General features: G+C 42.6%; 1 protein-coding gene across 1 annotated transcript in view; it reads left to right on the top strand.

Annotated features, from left to right (window-relative positions):
* musk (muscle, skeletal, receptor tyrosine kinase) overlaps window positions 1-17730 on the top strand; it is a 62707-nt gene that overhangs the window by 28820 nt on the left and 16157 nt on the right. The window contains exons 13-16 of the mRNA XM_049603669.1: window positions 6090-6264; window positions 6727-6913; window positions 6991-7182; window positions 11070-11218. Coding sequence (XP_049459626.1) covers window positions 6090-6264; window positions 6727-6913; window positions 6991-7182; window positions 11070-11218 — 703 coding nt within the window. The remainder of the gene's footprint in view (window positions 1-6089; window positions 6265-6726; window positions 6914-6990; window positions 7183-11069; window positions 11219-17730) is intronic.

Below are 17730 nucleotides of genomic sequence, written 5' to 3'. Positions count from 1 at the left end.
AACCCTGCGGCTTGTCCTCCTCACATTTCTTCCGTCCTCCTGCGTGCTGACGAGGGACGCATCCTGCCTCTCATTGGCTGATGCTCTTTGTCAGTTGAGAGTTGGAGAGTTGTGTCACACCTCTCTAGTTTTCTAGCATGCCAGATAACCAGTCGCAGACGAGGGGACGACTTGCTCGTAGGCTTGTTCACACATGAGGACTCGTCGTGGCAGACTATCTGCCGACTCACCTCCAACCCAAGGTGGCTCTCAAGATCCTCTGCGACGTTAAAATCGCGGTGAAAATCGTGTAATGTGAACTAGGCTTAACAGGATAAGCAGTTAGGAGAATGAATGAACTGAATGAAAATGATGCTCAGCAGGCAGAAAAATATTGATGATCAGAGCAAGTGATAAAAAGGTGTCACGGGTAAATAAATCTAAGGAAAATGGTAAATGGTCTTGCATTTGTACAGCACCTTTCTAGTCTTCCGACCACTCAAAAAGCTTTGCCTCTACATGCCACATTCACCCATTCACACATTGGTGGCCGAGGCTGTCATACAAGGTGCCACCTTCTCATCAGTTAAACACATGAATTCACACACTGATGGCACAACTAGCTGGACCAATTTGGAGTTCAATATCTTGCCTAAAGATACTTTGACATGCACAAACCACCGATCTTCAGATTAGTGGACTACCTGCTGTACCTGTTGGGTTTTACTCTGAGTGGTTAAGACTGGGCTTACATGATTTCAGGTCACATTAATATAACACATGAAATCTAAAACAGTTCAAACGGATGGCCATCTGCGTTCACATAAGCATGCAGAGTGGCTCAGGGTGTCATGTTTGAAAAAAAGTTTGAGAACCAGCGGCCTACACCAACATCAGGATTTAAATTACTCAACCTTCCAGTGACATCAGGTTGTGAGAATGCAGCATGTGCTACTTCCAGGAAAAAAGCACCCTCTAATTCTATGAAATGATGTGTTGGCTAAACATGAACTAAAAGGTAGTCTGTTAAACATGCTGGGAATATGTTGATGATGATGCTTAAGTTCCTGGCCAGCATCAAAGCTTTCATTTCCTGTTGTAAGTACAGTGATAGCATGATTGGGATTATGTCTGGAGGAGCAGTTCTGCCAGAGAGCAATGATTGCACCATTTTTTGTGAACTCAAATAGCCTTTGTGGTTTTTGTTTTGTTGTTGTTTTAACAAAACGAAGTAGACACACAGTTGGAATCTTCTTTTTGGGAATTTGTGTTCTACAAATACTGATTAATAGCCACAGATCACACAGAATACAGCTATGTGCGCAAAATTAGAGCGAAGCAGAGCTGGAGGTGGAGAAAAATGTAGATATGCCATGAACTTCCACCTTGAACATCTTCCTCTGACATGATTCACAACCATTCCATGCACCCTGTATGATACCTGATGGTGGATTTATAGTAGAAACAATACAGCAGCTTTCACGTGCCTACCTGGTCCATTAGTCACCAGAGAAGCAGCTGTTCGTAATACTCGGCACAGTCAATGTCGTTTTTCTAAACAACACGGCACAAGATCATTCAGCGCAGGTTCAGTCCAAAGTCATCATTTACCTTTCACGCATCAAAGAGCAGATGTTTTAAGCAAATGTTTCTTTATAGCTGATATAAAATATTCTGCATGTATGAGTCCTGCAGGAAATGAGCCCCAAACTCTAATGTTCCACGTGTCATATGTTGCCCTCTGTAGTAAAACCACATTTATGGTCAGCACATATGCGCAGTACAGCATACATACAGTACGTGTTGAGTGAGTAGGGACCTATTTTGTGCTTTTTGTGTGTTCTGAGTCAGAAATACTGCAGCCAAACTTTGATTCAGTCTTTTGGCACAGAGACTGTTGAGAACGCCACCAATAAATTAGAAGATATTCCACTTGAGTCACTGTTAGGGTGTTTTATATCATCAGTGTAAAGAAGATGTATGCAACATTCATATCTATGATTCAGAGTTTGAGATTGAATTGTCTGCACACAGCTGTCAACATGGAGGTGGCTGAGCTAGTAGCTAACCGTGCTAATAATACAAACAGTGCTAACAAGGGCAACAGTGCTGACAATGCTGAGAGGACGGCTTAAAAGGTAGCACCGGTAACAGAGCAGAGGAAGCTCGAAGGAAGCAGCACAAGAGGACGGCAGCAAGGCAAGACGACACAGATTTTAAAATCAACTTACTATACCTGACCCCCGCTTACATCTAAGTCAAGCAGGGGGATACTAACTTAATCGGGCCTCTCAACTCTGCCCAATGGTTGTGATGCACTGTTGCTGTGGCCGTTGGTTGCTCCTCTGTGCCAGTTTCAGTGCAGCCTCTTGAGCTGTCCTCTCATACTGTTCTGTGTCCTGCTCCGACACACCATGGCATATTTATTTCCATGTTTTCATTGCTTAAGGCCCTCCTTTCCGCCACCTCATTGGTTGTAGTCTAAAACAGTCTTGTCTGGTTGGGTGACCACCTTGTCAGTGTGTAAGACTTTTCTACCAGGGGGAGGTATTTGGCACTTATTGATGGAACAACTAACCTGGAAATCCAGATGCCCCGCCCCTAGCAAATTCGAATTTGCACGGCAGGGGGATCTGGCCCCGACGAGCAGAGCCCACTGAATCGCCTGTCGGACCAGATCAGTCTATCTGACAGAGGCGGGCTCTGGGCGGGCATAACATGATGACGACAGTGCTGCGCCGTAGGAGTCGAAAAGTAAACAGCCAAGATGGCAGCTGCCGAAGGACCGTGTCCATTCAGTTTAGCTTTGGAAGAAACGCTAAGCCAACTACACTCATCTTTTTCCTTGAGAGAGGAACAGGAGACTGCCCTAGAAGCCTTTGCTTCTAGGAAGGACGTTTTTGCCGTTTTGCCGACGGGATACAGCAAAAGCATAATATATCAGTTAGCCCCACTGGTCGGCAAACAAATGGGGCTTAGTGCAATGAATACGTCACCTTGTTTTTGCTCTGATTGGCCATCATGCTAATTAATATGCCTCAGTTAGTGCCGCCCCTTGGGTAGGAAGGGTGTATCGGTGAGGGCCAGACTCAAAATCTTTCTAGATTTGAGTCTGGATTTTTTTCAAACACAATAAAACTAGCACGTCCGCCTTGTGACAGTTATGCTTCTGCAGCATTGCTATCCCCCTCCTATAGGTTAGGATGGTATTATTAGCATTAACCCACCATATCTTTACATAAGCCGCAAATAAGTATTTAACTATATATATATATATATATATATATATATATATATATATATCCTTAGTTTTCTCTGTCAAGTGACCTCTGGGTGTTGTTAGAATAATGACTGTTGTCCCTCATTAGCAAGGCTCAAGTAGCGTGACTTTGTTATTCAGGGAGAAGGTTGGTGGATGATTGGAGTCTGTAGGAGATGGGATGTGGACAGTCGTCTCCAGTGTCAAACAGTTAATGTTAGCTTCTTTTAACCATGTCCACAGTCTTTCCTCAACCTAAACCCAGTGGTTTTAGTTGACCCAGTAGTTTTTGGCAACGCCAGTAAACAATGGCACCCTGCCAACAGGTGTGCCAGATCAGAGACACTCATGTTGATTGTTTTGGAATGCAATGACAAATTACCCATCTTGTCACTTAGCGATGTTGTTTTTAACATTCCTGGCACCAGCGGGAAGCCAACCCTGTGCAACCCTTGCTCTACGTGTTCAGCTAGAGCAGCACATGTGCCGAACCCAGCCTTTTCAGCTCCTTACTTCATATCTCTCGGGATACGTTGGACCATTGCTCTTTTGATGACTAAAGCTCATGACACATAGACACCAGATGTTCAGTGTTTGAGTTGGCACTCTACGTTTGCAGAAACAACCGTGCAGCCCCTGATGTCCTTCCCTCCAGAACATTTAACACCCTCTGCAGTTATTAAACTGTAACCTTAGCGTAGACCCAACACAGGGCTTTGAAAATGAGCAAAAATATTTGAAAGGTCGTCTTAGTTTTTGATAAAGAGACAGAAATTTCTTGGAAAAGTAAAAGTCATGGAAATGGAATGAATACGGGACACTGAACTGTTTGACTTGGTCATTTGACTAGTCTGCCTAGGTCACTATTTGGTGACATCACACATCAGTGGGACCATAAAAGTGTGTCACACTTAGTAGTTTGAAAAGTATGGCCTCTTCTTACACCTATTTTCCATATTAACCCTTTGAAACTTGGAGAGACATCACCTTTCTTGTGCTTTCAGTTGCCTTTCGTAAGTACTAAAACCTTTGAACCCTGAACAAATTGGTACCATTTCTATCAAAAACATGGGAAAAAAGGGAATGAGCTACTTGGTAAGAAATGTCTCACCAATTGCAAAAAATACTAGATGTAAAAAAAATATTTTTTTAAGAAAAATGGGGGGAAAAACTAACTTTTTCTAACTAATTTTCTTGTTTTAATTTTCTCTTTTTTGGGTAATTTTTCTTTTGCTTGTTGCCGTCTTCCCATGTTTTTGAAAGAAATCAAGCCAGCTTGCTCAGGTTTTAAATGGTTAAACAGAAAAATACAACGCTATACCAATCCAAGTTTCCCTCTTTCTCTCTTTCTGACTAATGTTTGCTTAACTGCCTTGTTTTATGCATCATAAAACACACTTCTGTGTAATGACCTGCCTGAGGAGATCAGGGCCACAAACTCTGCCTCATCTTTTAAATCACTTTTAAAAATCAACTTTTGTAGAATTGCTTTTCAGTAATTTCACTTATGTTTCAGGACATTTTAGTTTATGTTACCCTGTTTTTACTTTATGCCGACTGTCTGGCTTAGTTCATTTCATTCTCTCTATGTTTTTAAATGTGTTTATTGTGAAGCACTTTGTAACTGTGTTTTGAAAGGTGCAAGATAAAAAAAGTTGTATTATTCATTATTATTTTACTTCATTCAAACGCATCCATTCATTCATTTTCTGTAACCGCTTATCCTGTTGGAGTCATTGGGGTCTTGGGGTCGCCCTCATTGGGTGAGAAGTGGGGTACACCCTGGGCAGGTCACCAGACTACCACAGGGCTGACACATAGAGACAGGCAACTATTAATGCTCACATAAATGCCTACGGCCAATTTAGAGTCACCAATTAACCTGCATGTCTCTGGACTGTGGGAGGAAGCTGGAGTACCTGGAGGAAACCCACGCTGACAGAGAACATAGCATGCACACTCTTCACAGAGGGGCTCCTCCACCCTAAACGGTCTTCTTGTTAATCATTTTGTCAGTTGGTCCACTGTTCCAGCAATCACCAGCTCTGGTTTGGTCAAAATAAATCCTAAATTCACTGAGATGAATTGTGAAAATATGCTGATCTGTGCTCTGTCTATCCCCGCTGTGTTTCATCCTCTCAGTTGTCCACTGAGCAGTGGCTCTCCCTCAGTCTTTAGAGGCAGCTGCAGTACAACATGTCTCAACAAACATGCAAGTAATGGCGACAACAGAAACTGGGAAATAACAGTTACAGTCATATTTTAATAGTTTGCATTGTTTACTTGAAAACGTACTACTCCACTGCCCATTTGGTTGTTACTGCCAAGCCTCACCTTGGTGAGTTCGCTACTTGCTGCAAGTTGGTTTGTTTATATGTAATTTAACCTGCTACAGTGGTTGCAATGGCAAAGGTGCGCATAACTGCTGCTCTCACCATCCTGGGAATGTGTGTTCTACTGTTACTCTATTTCTATGGTTAAAAACTGCCCATAGAAAATCGGCCTGCACCAACTCTTGAGCATTCAAGGAAAACAAATACAGCAAGAAATTTACTGATCAGATTTTACTGATCCCTCAAGACAAGTCCGTTTCCTCTGTGCCCTCTCACAGTGCACAGGTTCAGCAATAGAACAGAATAGATAATGCTTTGCCCAGAAACACCTCTGGACTCCCCTTACCACTGTAGGAAGAAGAAAGAAAAATGATAGACGTCTTACTGGACATGAAGTGAAGGGCTTCTTGGTCCCATTGTTTCTAGTTCTACTTATTCATGATACTGTAAGGCTTCGTCAAGGAAAGGTAAAAGGTCTTCTGGTCAAAGATTTTCTCAATGTTTCTCTCCCTCTGTAGGTTCCCCACCAGCACCGCTTGTCTGTAGACGTGATTCCAGAGTTGAAGAACTCAGACAACTACTGTAGGAACCCGGGAGGAATCAGCGACAAGCCCTGGTGTTACACCTCAAATCCCAACATACGCTGGGAGTACTGCGCTGTGCCGCAGTGTGGGGAGATGGGCTTAGCATCAGGTATTGTCTTCTTTGTCTATTTTCTGTTCCAGGTCCTGGCTCTGTCATCAAAAAACATTCAGCGAAGAGAAAGTATAGGATGCAGTTTCGCCAGTTAGCAGCTAGCATGTGACTGTAGATTAGCCCACCAATAATTGAGACTGTTTTCATTAAATATTAAGAGGAGGTTTCGGGATCAAGGTTCAGGGTAGCATATTCACAGCCACGATTTTTCAACCCAGTCTAGCTCCGAAGTCGTCAAAATCGGGCACTTGCAGCATCAGACACTGACGAAAAAAGTCGGCATGATGTGTGGCCAATTGCTGTTATAGTTTAATAATGCTCAGCAGCGTCCCAGAATGTCAACAACCAACACACCCAGGGTACCTTGCACGTCGTATCTGGACGTGGAAGGTCCATAACCAAACGTCGATATGTGACAAGGTCGAAGTGAGAACATGTTGGATTTTCTTTGTCTTCCAGTGATGAGGACAGAGTTACCAGGCCCTCGTCAAACTCCTCGTCTCCCTCCCACAACCACAGTATCGTCTCCAGCCTACTCCATGTCTGTCATCATCGTCATCCTGTCTGCCCTTGCAGCTGTAGTCTTCCTCACCATCAGCATCCTGGCCTGCCGCAGACGCAGGAAGCAGTGGAGAAACCGGAAGAGGTCAGATAAAGATGCACAGTTCATTATTTATCCTTGTGTCCGCCTTTTGATTCCTCACCTCCACTTTCTCTCCGCAGAGCGATGGAGACGCCAACGCTAAGTGCTCTTCCATCAGAGCTCCTGCTGGATCGCCTCCACCCGAACCCCATGTACCAGCGGGTTCCTCTGCTGCTCAACTCAAAGCTGCTGGCCTTGGAGTATCCTCGAAATAATATCCAATATGTTAGAGATATTGGAGAGGGAGCCTTCGGACGGGTTTTCCAAGCCAGGTGAGGGGAGAGATGAAGCTGAGGGAAAAGGGATTTTTATAGCTCACCATATGTCTATCCAATTGAGTAATAAAAAGAGATAAGAAGAAAAGATACAAAGAGAGTAGGAGAGGTTGAAGAGCCTTCCACCCCCAAACGAGGGGGACAAAAAGGGATTTTCGTTTGCAATATTACATTACTCAGACTGATATTAAATATTGCCATGTCATCATCATAATCGCTGCCAGGGGCTAACATGATGAGGCGGATATATCTCAGGCAGAGGAAGAGAAAGGGGTGAGGCAGGATTTGAGAGGGGGGGTGGGGGTGGCTAAACAAGGCCACTGCTCATTTTGAGAACTGCTGCGTCATTCACAAAGTCACAAGGGGAGCTGCTACAGGTGTCATTTACACTCCACGCTGACACTGCTCACAGCAAGACACGAATGTCTCAAACTAATCCGACTCAATCAGACTAAATACCAGACCTGTGTCATCAAGTTGTTGCATTTTTGAAATGTCATCTGCTTGAGGTGTCTGTGAGAAGTTTGTAGTTTCCTTATTTATGCAGACAGCGGCCGTATATTTCAGTTGTGACCACAGCAGAAAATAAAACACCATAAGTGACTCTTGTGCAGTATCAACCAAACACATTCCAGATTGAATTGCTCAGTCACTGAAAGCAAATACATGACTAATAACCATTGCAACTGGTTAAAATGTTTTGCACAAGAATTTATGGCAGCTGAAGAGATAAAATTTAGTGATGAAAGTTTTTCAAATCATGAGGGTGGATGGATGCAATATAATTTAGATATAGGGAACAGACACAGCATTGGTTCCTTCGAGTTGATACACTGATATGTATTGAACCTTGAGTTCAATAGACTGGTATTTATGGAAGAAGACAAAGATATCCATCCACTGTGATTGGTTGGTCCTTGTCACATGCCATGCTGTGTGTGCTGCTGCATTTCAAAAGTTGAACTCTGTTTAACTCAGAGCACAGTCGTCAGGGCCTAAACACTCAGGAAAGCACTCGGGAACGGGTGCGGGCCATAGTGACATGTCTCTGGCGATTGAGCACCTGCAGCGCATCTACAATAAAAACAATGAATTTGATGGCGCAAAAAACGCGGCATGTGTACATGCACCTTTGACAGTCAGCGCAGTGCTGCTCGTCCCACAGAACTTCTCTCCAGTGCACTCATGTTGACTCCATCTTGACCTTCTACATGTTGACTGAAGTGTGTAGGTAGGATATACAAGGTCAGTATGCAGTGCTTAATTTGTAAAATTAGAAGTAGGGGAACACTTTTGGCCTCTGAGAGAGCAGTGTTCCCCCACTCCCAAAAGTGGGCACCCGAGCCGCCTCACTGCACAACTCCGAATGGAATGGTTGTGACATCTAGTGTTGTCACGGTACCAAAACTGGGACCCACAGTACGATACCAGTGAAAGTATCACGGTTCTGAGTAGTATCATGATACCACAGCGAAAATGAGGCAGATGTGCCTTTTGTCATTTATAAAAAGATAAATCACTTTTCTATAATACATCAATGATATTTCAATGGAATAAATTACTTACTGACTTATTCATACTTCAAAAACAGCATCAATAAGTGATTAACATAGGGGGGATCAAAATAAAATAAATAAATAAAAGAAAAATCAACCAGCCATCCTCCTCCCCTGACAAGTAAAGAACAGTCCCTCCATAAGTAAAGAACAGTCCCTAAAGTGTGGTGAGGTTTGTGAACTGTTACCTGCCACAAAGAGAGAAATGTGAACAGCTCGTTTCTCCTCTGACACGCCATATACCTGTGTGCTGCCACGGTACTACTGGGCAGTCATGACACCAGTGAAAGAGGAAATTAGGCTACTAGACCTGGAGTCGGACTTCTCTGTCGCCGGTAAGCTGTTATCTTGTGCCGCGGAGCCGCTGTAGGCTATTTGACCGCCGTATTCCTGTCTGTGACCCCCGTTCAACCCACAACCGGCATGATTCGCCTTTCGTTTCTGCTGCTGGTTGAAATCTGTACTGGCACAGCGTGCTGAATGATTTATTTTGCTCGCACAAAACTATTTTTAGTCGTAAATGCGAGTAAAATGCACGTAGAGCTCTGTGGAAAACAAATCATTGCCAACAAGTAAAAAGAAATAAATAACTTTCATTGCTCAAAGATACTCACATGTCTGGAAAACAAACCACTGCAGCAGCATATTGAGTGCCAGGTGGCCAGTGCGTGCCATTATTGGACGGCGCACGGACACTCACCCTCTTGTGATTGGACTTTGAACTTATCCCACAGTAGTGGTACGTGAGGCACCGTAGTACTATGGTACTCCACCCTGCAACACTAGTGACATCAGCCAGTACTGTATGTAGTTTTTAGATGTGAAAAGTTCTAGACCCTAGAAGTCTAGCAGTACCTAATGATAACTGCGATTGGGAAAAGTCATGGACTCATGCACACTCGATTGTTCAACAGGCTGACACACAGGACACCAAAAAGATTTGTTCATTTTCATCCATCCCTCTCAAGGGATAACGGCCCATATTTTCAGTCTCGGAGACAGTGATAGTGTTGCATTTGGTCGTTCACATGAAAAACGTCAGAAATAGCTGTGTCGAGAATGAAATGTTCGGCATTTTTATTGCTAAAGCTCTGGTGTTCTGGATACTAGACTGTTGCAAAATTGCAATACAGCAGCACATTTATCATCCATTATGCCATAAACCGCAATCGACCACTCTGACCTTCTGTTCGTGATGTTGCACAGACACCATGCAGAGCTTTAATGCCAGTGTGTGGAGATCTAGTTAATGGCACTTTCACAGTAGCACTTGCATGTAGCCGTGCAGATCTGTGAGACGTCCTTCAGGCAAGCAGGTAATCCCTTAATGAAAACTGGAATGGCGCAGTACATGGACACCCCTGAGAAACTAATACACACTCTCATACACACACATTTGTGTAAGTATACATGTAAGGGCGCTGGTGTAGTGTATTCTTTAATCAACACCTGCAATCTTAACTATGAAAACCAGATGCCCAACCTTCACCTACAAACCTTATTTAACCTTAACTTTGGCCCTTTAACACCTCCCGACCAAGGTGTCTTCACTTTTTAGCCACATCCTGACTCTGAGAAACTTGTTTGACACACACATACACTCATACCTGCATGCATGACCAGAAACAGGCAAGATATAAATACAAATACAGACTATATCCTGTACACATGCACTCAAGAATAGAGATAAAATGTCACATTAAAACACAGGCAAAACGTGCATTTGGTAATGTATATTCATGCTTACATAAACAAATACATACACACGAACACACACACACAAAACATACACAGAGACCTAAATAGACTTGAGGAATATCTCCCCTGACAGATAGGCTTCAATCTGTACTTTCTCAAAGTGTATGTGAATGTATTTGTGTCTTACTGAGTGAGTGTTTCCATGTGTGTGTGTGTAAACTATATATAAATCTACACTGAGAAAAAACATGTTGATTTTAGCTTGCCCCTCTGGTTAGCCAACACAGGAAGTGTGTGTATGTATGTGTGTGTTCCTCTCCAAGTGACTGACATTTACAGAGCGCTCCAGTAATAAAGCTGAGCTGTTTTGCCAGGCTGCTTGTTAGCAGACTTAAAAGACGCATACAAAACACATGGTTGCAGAAATCTGGTGGACGCATTAATCGAGAAAACCCGCAACAATAAAATTCCCAGCATTGTGCATTTATATATTTTTGACTGTTTTCCCTGCACATGCTGGACGGCTACTTAAGAAGCTCTTGGCACAAACTGCAACTCTTAAATCTCTTCTTTTCTACAGGACTAGTGTAGCTGCATGTGTCTGTGTCTTAATATATTTGTTTGCTGCAGAGCACCTGGCCTGCTGCCAATGGAGTCCTTCACGATGGTGGCTGTGAAGATGCTGAAGGAGGAAGCCTCAGCTGACATGCAGAATGACTTCCAGAGAGAGGCAGCGCTGATGGCTCAGTTTGACCACCCAAACATTGTGCGGCTCCTAGGTTAGTGTGTTTGCATGTTTGTTTGTGTGTGTATGTGTGAAGGCAAAGATTTCCCATGAAGGCTGCACTCACACCTGAATTTTACATTCTACAGTTGCTGGATCAGCGTGGTTGCTCGAGGAGAGTGCAAAAACAGATACACAGAAAGACAGGTCATGTGCGGTGGACAAGAGGAGTCTGTTGCACGTTAAATCAGCAAACTTCGAGATCTAATAAATTGTGTGACCGTCCAAACCACGCTGACGGCAAGAAGCATGAAACAGGCATTAGCACTGTTCATACTATCAGCACCATTAAGGCAGATTTATACTTGTGGGTCAGCTCTATGCAGAGCTTACGCTGTAGCCCACCAACATGGCCTAGGCCACTGTGAGCGATTATAATTGTGCGGTGGTGTGTCTGTGTCACTCTGCAGTTACACCTTCAAACCACTAGTCTACTGTGGGGTTTCTGTGAAGTGCTGTGAAGTTTAGATGATTAAAAACACACATTAAACACACATTAAACATGGCTTAATAGAGACAGTTTCAAACACAAGTACACAAATCAGCTTCACTATAACTCACAGCATTCACAGATAAACACTTGTCTTTATCTGGACACATTTTCCCCACAAATACAACATGCTAATGTTTTTAGCACAAGCCTATGGCATTTTACATTGTTTAAATTAGCTTAGGGGCTAGCAGACTTTTCCTCTACTCATATGAAGCCTGGGACAACAGCAACATTTAACAAAGGTAACGTTACAAAATTTGGCTCCATTACAACTCACAAGGTTCACCGACAAAACTACTGTCTTAAACTAAACATGTTTTACAAACAAATATAACATGCTAACGTTATTAGCACAAGCCTATGGCATTTTACATTGTATAAATTAGCCTAGCGACTAGCGGAGATTTCCTCTGCTAATATGAAGCCAGGATAAATCACACACAAGACTTAAAATGCTATTTAGTGGAGGCTTTATTGTCTTCACAATGTATTGTTTCTTATTTGTGAAATTGAAGTAAATCACAGCTTTGTTTCCACTGAGGGAAATGGTTTCAGCTTACAGAAATAGACAGGAGGTCTTTGTCACTGCGATGTGTAGGTACATTTCTGTGGAGGTGCACGTCAGGCTATGGCGTAGGCTCTACATCGACGCACAGCCTATGCTGTAGGTACAGCATCAATTCAATGTAGAAGTATAATTCCCACTTTAACTAGCTGCTGACTCAGCAACTTGAGGCCTCTAACCAGATCACAATAAGAGCATATAGTTAAAGAGGAACATTGATTTCACTCGTCAAAGTCTGGGAAATTGCAGCACATGTGAAAATAGTTGTATAAAGCATTTTGTGGCTCCAGAAAGAGCTGCACGAAATCTGCAAAACTGATTTCAATTGATGTCATTGTGCATCTTGCTGGTAATGTGAGTGCCAGGTTTTGACAAGGAAGGGAAAAAGATGATATCTCTGGTTTTGCTGCACCAATTAGAATACTCATGAGTCCAACGACATTACATGTGTTGCAGTTCTGTTTCAGTGGACTGCTGTTCTTTCTTGACTTGTTCCCTGATCATTTTTGCGATTTGAGCAGTTTTAAACAGATTTGCGAATTTCTTCTGTTGTATTTTTATTTAGTTTTCCTAAATGCATGGCCAAGTTTTGTAGTTTCACTCAGTCAACCTTCAGGGTATATCTGTAGAAGGATTGTGAATTTAGTCTGCAGGTGAGAATGGTGAAGGTCCATCAACTAAAACACTTCAAGGGCAAAAAATTAGGTTTTGAAGGAGTTGCTCTATTTGAAATCTTCAGTACTCATGCAGCATTTTTTCATGAACCAAAGCTGAGCTCATGTTCCAGCTCACATCTTCATGAGGAGCCAAACAGAACTCATGCTCTAGAGGCACTTTTATACCTTCTCAGTCAACACATGCAGGCATCCTATTGGATAACTGCACCATCCAGTAATCAAGCCATCATCTGTGTCACCTGTGTTGCTGTGCCATCAGGTGGTGCACGTTATGCCCACACTGTGACTGGCTCTTGACTTAATTGAGCATGAGGTACACCCAAGGAGCCAAAGGAATTGACAAGAATCAATTTCAGGTGCACTACTTCCAACTAAGATGAGTCAAACAGAGTTAGGTAATCTCAAAGCAACCTAAAATCTATTTCCTCCTAAGACTATGTGGAAATATTGGGTTTAATTAACTTATCTAAAAGCAATAAATACAGATTGCCAACTTGCTTTTGGGAGTTTTATTTCTCAGTGCATTAAACTGAGTAGACTCGAGATAGTGTGGCAGTGTTTCAGAAATTAGATCTGATCTCAAATCTGGATTTCAGTTGCTGCTTTACTTTTCACCCACATATATTTAGTCACAGGGCATTTAAGCAGGTAAATACCCTTAAAAGTGATGAAGCATGATCTTAACGGGGACTGTCTCATGCAAAATTAACCAAAAGCTGTTTGTGAGAAACTGAACTAATCATGTGAATGAAGTCTTATCCCTTAGATCTATTTCACTGCAGCGCTATGAAACCGCTTCAGATACAGAGCCGACTATTTGCCAGTTTACAAGTGCAGCTTGACAACCAATGGTTTTGTTGGCCCAAGCAAAACAAATGTCTTCTATTAAAGTTTATCTACGCTAATGCAGCCTATCTAATCTAATACAAACTGCTCACATCCAAATACTTCCAGGAAGACATTTAGAGATACAACATTCTCTATTTGGCGCTGTCGGTGAGTAAACAGGGCTGTTGGTCATTGGCTGCGCTGAGGGAACTTTGTTTACTTTGGTCCAGTTTACAGCTGTGTAATATTTTTGAATCAACATTCATCATTCAAAGAGGGTTTTTTCAGAAGTGTATCAAATGACAGTATCATGTGTTTTCTGTTTTTGAGTGAGTCATCTGGAGAGTGACACACTAACGCTGAGGTCTCTGGTGCACATGAAACCAGAGTTGATTGAATTATTTGGTTAACCTCTAATTACCCACCGGACTAATAATACACCGCAAATCATGTGTAAAAATACAGGCACCAATCCATGACATGCATGTGTCAGAATTAGAGATGCCATATGTCTGCATGTCATTAAACTGTCACATGTGCAGGACGGGGCCTCTGTGCTCTGTATATTTAGCGATGGAGGGAAACATTTCGATCCAGCTACTGACCTTCAGTTGAGGTTGCTACTGTTGAATTACAGTCCTGTTTGTGGGCAGTCACCCCCCCGTCCCTTCCTCTGCTCCACCACCACCACCACCACCACCTCCACCACCACCACCCCAGGGAGCAGTAATCAGAGCTCTGTCTCTGGGGAGCTGTCCTAATCTGTGACCCACAGGACGTGAACTTACTGAGCATGACCTCCAAAGTTCTTTCTCTTCTTGCCAAAAGTTCCGTTTGAGCATCTTGTTGTTACGGCTCTTGTACGGAGTTGGACATAACAGGCAAAACAAAACAGTTAAGAAAAAACACCCACATTCCAGTTCTGTGTGTTTGTTTGACATGGCACCCTGAATTTTCCTAAACACTTCCATGCTTTTGTGTCTAAGTGACTAATGGAGACAGCATTTTTTTTTAAATTGGTCCAGTATTGAGTTTAGCCATGCAGCTAGCAGTAAGGAAACAGGCTGCAAAGTAACGTTAATTGGCAATTGTGCGTGTTAGTGTACATCCATTAAAAGTGCTTGTTTTTGCCATTGATGTGCTCAAATTGTTAATAAAAAGTGTTTGATATTATGGAAGGGATCCCTACAGAGATATACTTTTTTGTTAAAGAGTAAGATCTTTTTTGTTTAACCAGAAACAGCCCCAAAACTGCCATGACAATACACACCAGACTCCATTTCGATAAAGAATGATTTTATCTTTGTAAAAACACACAACTTCAAAGTCGACAGACATGAAATAAATCCCACAAAAACTGTCTTGGGTCGTCTTTTCACTATTCCATCACTAACTCTGGTTTGGTTGAAATAAACCCTTAATTCACCCAGTTAGATGTGAAAATATACTGGCTCTATACATGCTAAAATTACCATTTATTTGAATGGAATCTGGTGGGTTTGCTGATTGCAATTTCAGAGCTGTTTCTGGTTCAATAAAAAAAATCTTACTCTTCAACAAAAAGGTCCTTCTCTGTAGGGATCCTTTGCATTATATTGTCAGACTCGTAAATGATAATGCAAGCCTGTCAGTGACAAAAACAAGAAAGTGAACATACGTTGACGGAGCAAAATGCCCCAAGTCTTTACATTGCCAACCCGGTCTCAATCTGAGGTCTTTAAAATCTGGTGCTTGTGACGTGACTTCTGGCACCAGACACTGACAAAAAAAGCTGTAATTTAACACTGGCATGATACATGGCTGGTCGCCGTTATACTTCCACAGCAGCTGGCAGCATCCAGGGGGAACACAGCAGGACAAGTACGTAAGTTAAAGGAGCTATATGTAAGAAATCTAAAGCAAATAGTCGTAAAATCCTCCTAATATGTCACAGAGACTAAGGAATAATGTTCATATAACATACTGATCTCACCGACAGCAATAGTACAGCCAGAATATTCGCATTTAAAAAAAAAATTTACGGTCCGCAAATCATGTTTATGTTTTGAATTTGTTTTGGCCTGTTGCGCCACCCACCGCCATCTACCAGTCACGCAGTCAGTAGAGTCTCAGCATCAGTTACAGTTACGACTGAGCTACAGCAGCACGGCAAGCAGCATTAGCAGTGTCCCAGTACATAGCATTAGCAGCCGGCTTCTCCACAGCTGTGTCCCGGCAGCAGCGTTAGCAGCAGAGAAGCCGGACTTGCTCGAACAGTCCGCTGGAAAAATTCTTTTTTCCTAAACCTAACCATGTGCTTTTGTTGCTTAAACCCAACCACGTATGTTTGCTGTTGAAGGAAAATAAAAAAAGTCAATTTGGAAGAGACTATGTAGTGTATTGATTAGGTTCATTTTGTCTTCTTTTTAAAATTGTTCAATATTTTCTTATCCTCAGACAAAAAGTGTAGGAGATGTTTCTTTTACCTGCTTGACACTTTCGACTGTGACTCCAGTCTTCCTCAGAAGTGTCATCCAACAGACCTATCAGAATCTGTTGGGCCGGCCACACCCCCCGCCGTTGGATGGTCTCTGGAGGAGGGACCATCCAGCTGATAAATGACACATCAGCAACACGTCGGATGACACTTGGCAGCTGTTTGTTGAAGCTTTACCATGCTTACACAAAGACTCCTTGTTTTTAATGGCTTCCCTATCCCATGAAATATTCTGCATTCTGCATTATAATATACGTTTGCCTGAAATTCAGCCTGACATATTTGGTACTTTGAGGAACTTTGTTTTGTTCTGTGGGTTTAAAAGAGTTCAAAATGACTGGGCTGCTGGCAGGTCAACGAGACTCCAATTCATATTTCACACAGAAACAGAAGCAGTTAAGTGAAGTGCACTAAATCAAAATTATGATTGTGGCTAATATGACTCAGTGCATTTCAGTGCAGTGACCACATAAAGTGCACTCATCACGGGCTACTTGGAAACAACACAGACGAGATCTGCAAGGCCTCAAACTAAAATTGGCTATAAAACCAGAAACTGCAACCACTGTCTGACACGAGGGGGGTATTTCTTTTCTTGTTGGCTATCCTGGTGATTTGTTATGATTTTTTCGGCAGAGCCATAAAGCACTCAGAATGTCGGTGTTGTGACTGGCAGGTCACATGGATGGCACAAGTACAACTTCTGCAGGGCTGCTGAGGCTCTGCACAGTCTTAACAGTGTGCGCTCTAATTCCTCTAAGCAGTGCACGCTGCAAGAAATGTTTACAGGAATGCATAAACAAGCAGACAGCCACTCTTTTATAGGAGGTAAAGCAAATAAGTGAAATGAATTTAGTGAGCGCAGACCTTTGCCCATGCTAGAATATTCTCCAATGTGTTATCATGCACTCTTGTCCTTGAATACTTTTTATACTACATCAAACACTTGCTTTCCACATCAAGAATGCAAACAGGTTCAGTTGTGGAAAGCCTCGCTGCCAAATACAAACACCTTAATCACATCTGAGATTCAGCCACAATCACGCCACTACCAATTTTAGAAACTCTCTTCAAATTGCGCGTGTTTCCCCGCAGCACAGACAGGCTCAGACGATCACAGGGTTAGTTTAGAAGCGCACTATGTTTACATGACAGGGCTGCTAATGTAAGACTGTGCATCCACTGTGCATGAGAATGTATTTGTGAGCGTGCACACACACACATCACAGATGGTTTCGTCTGTGTTTATGTCTAGGCTGAGTATTTATTTACCTTTTACAGTGAATGAACTCATTGTGCGATACTGTAGAGGAATGAACATACTTGATTCAGCGGCGTTTGATGATGTCACCGATGTGTTTACGTGGTTGAGCATGTGTTTGTTCTCAGACCTCACATGAAAAGCCTACTTGATAAATCTGCATGTCGGATAGCATGAAATAAAATCATCTGTATGCTCTCTTCCCCA

The sequence above is a fragment of the Epinephelus fuscoguttatus genome, linkage group LG18 (assembly GCF_011397635.1).
Source record: "Epinephelus fuscoguttatus linkage group LG18, E.fuscoguttatus.final_Chr_v1".
Taxonomy (NCBI): Eukaryota; Metazoa; Chordata; class Actinopteri; order Perciformes; family Serranidae; genus Epinephelus; species Epinephelus fuscoguttatus.
The sequence above is the reverse complement of the archived record's forward strand: the minus strand, read 5'-3'. Positions and strand labels throughout refer to the sequence as shown.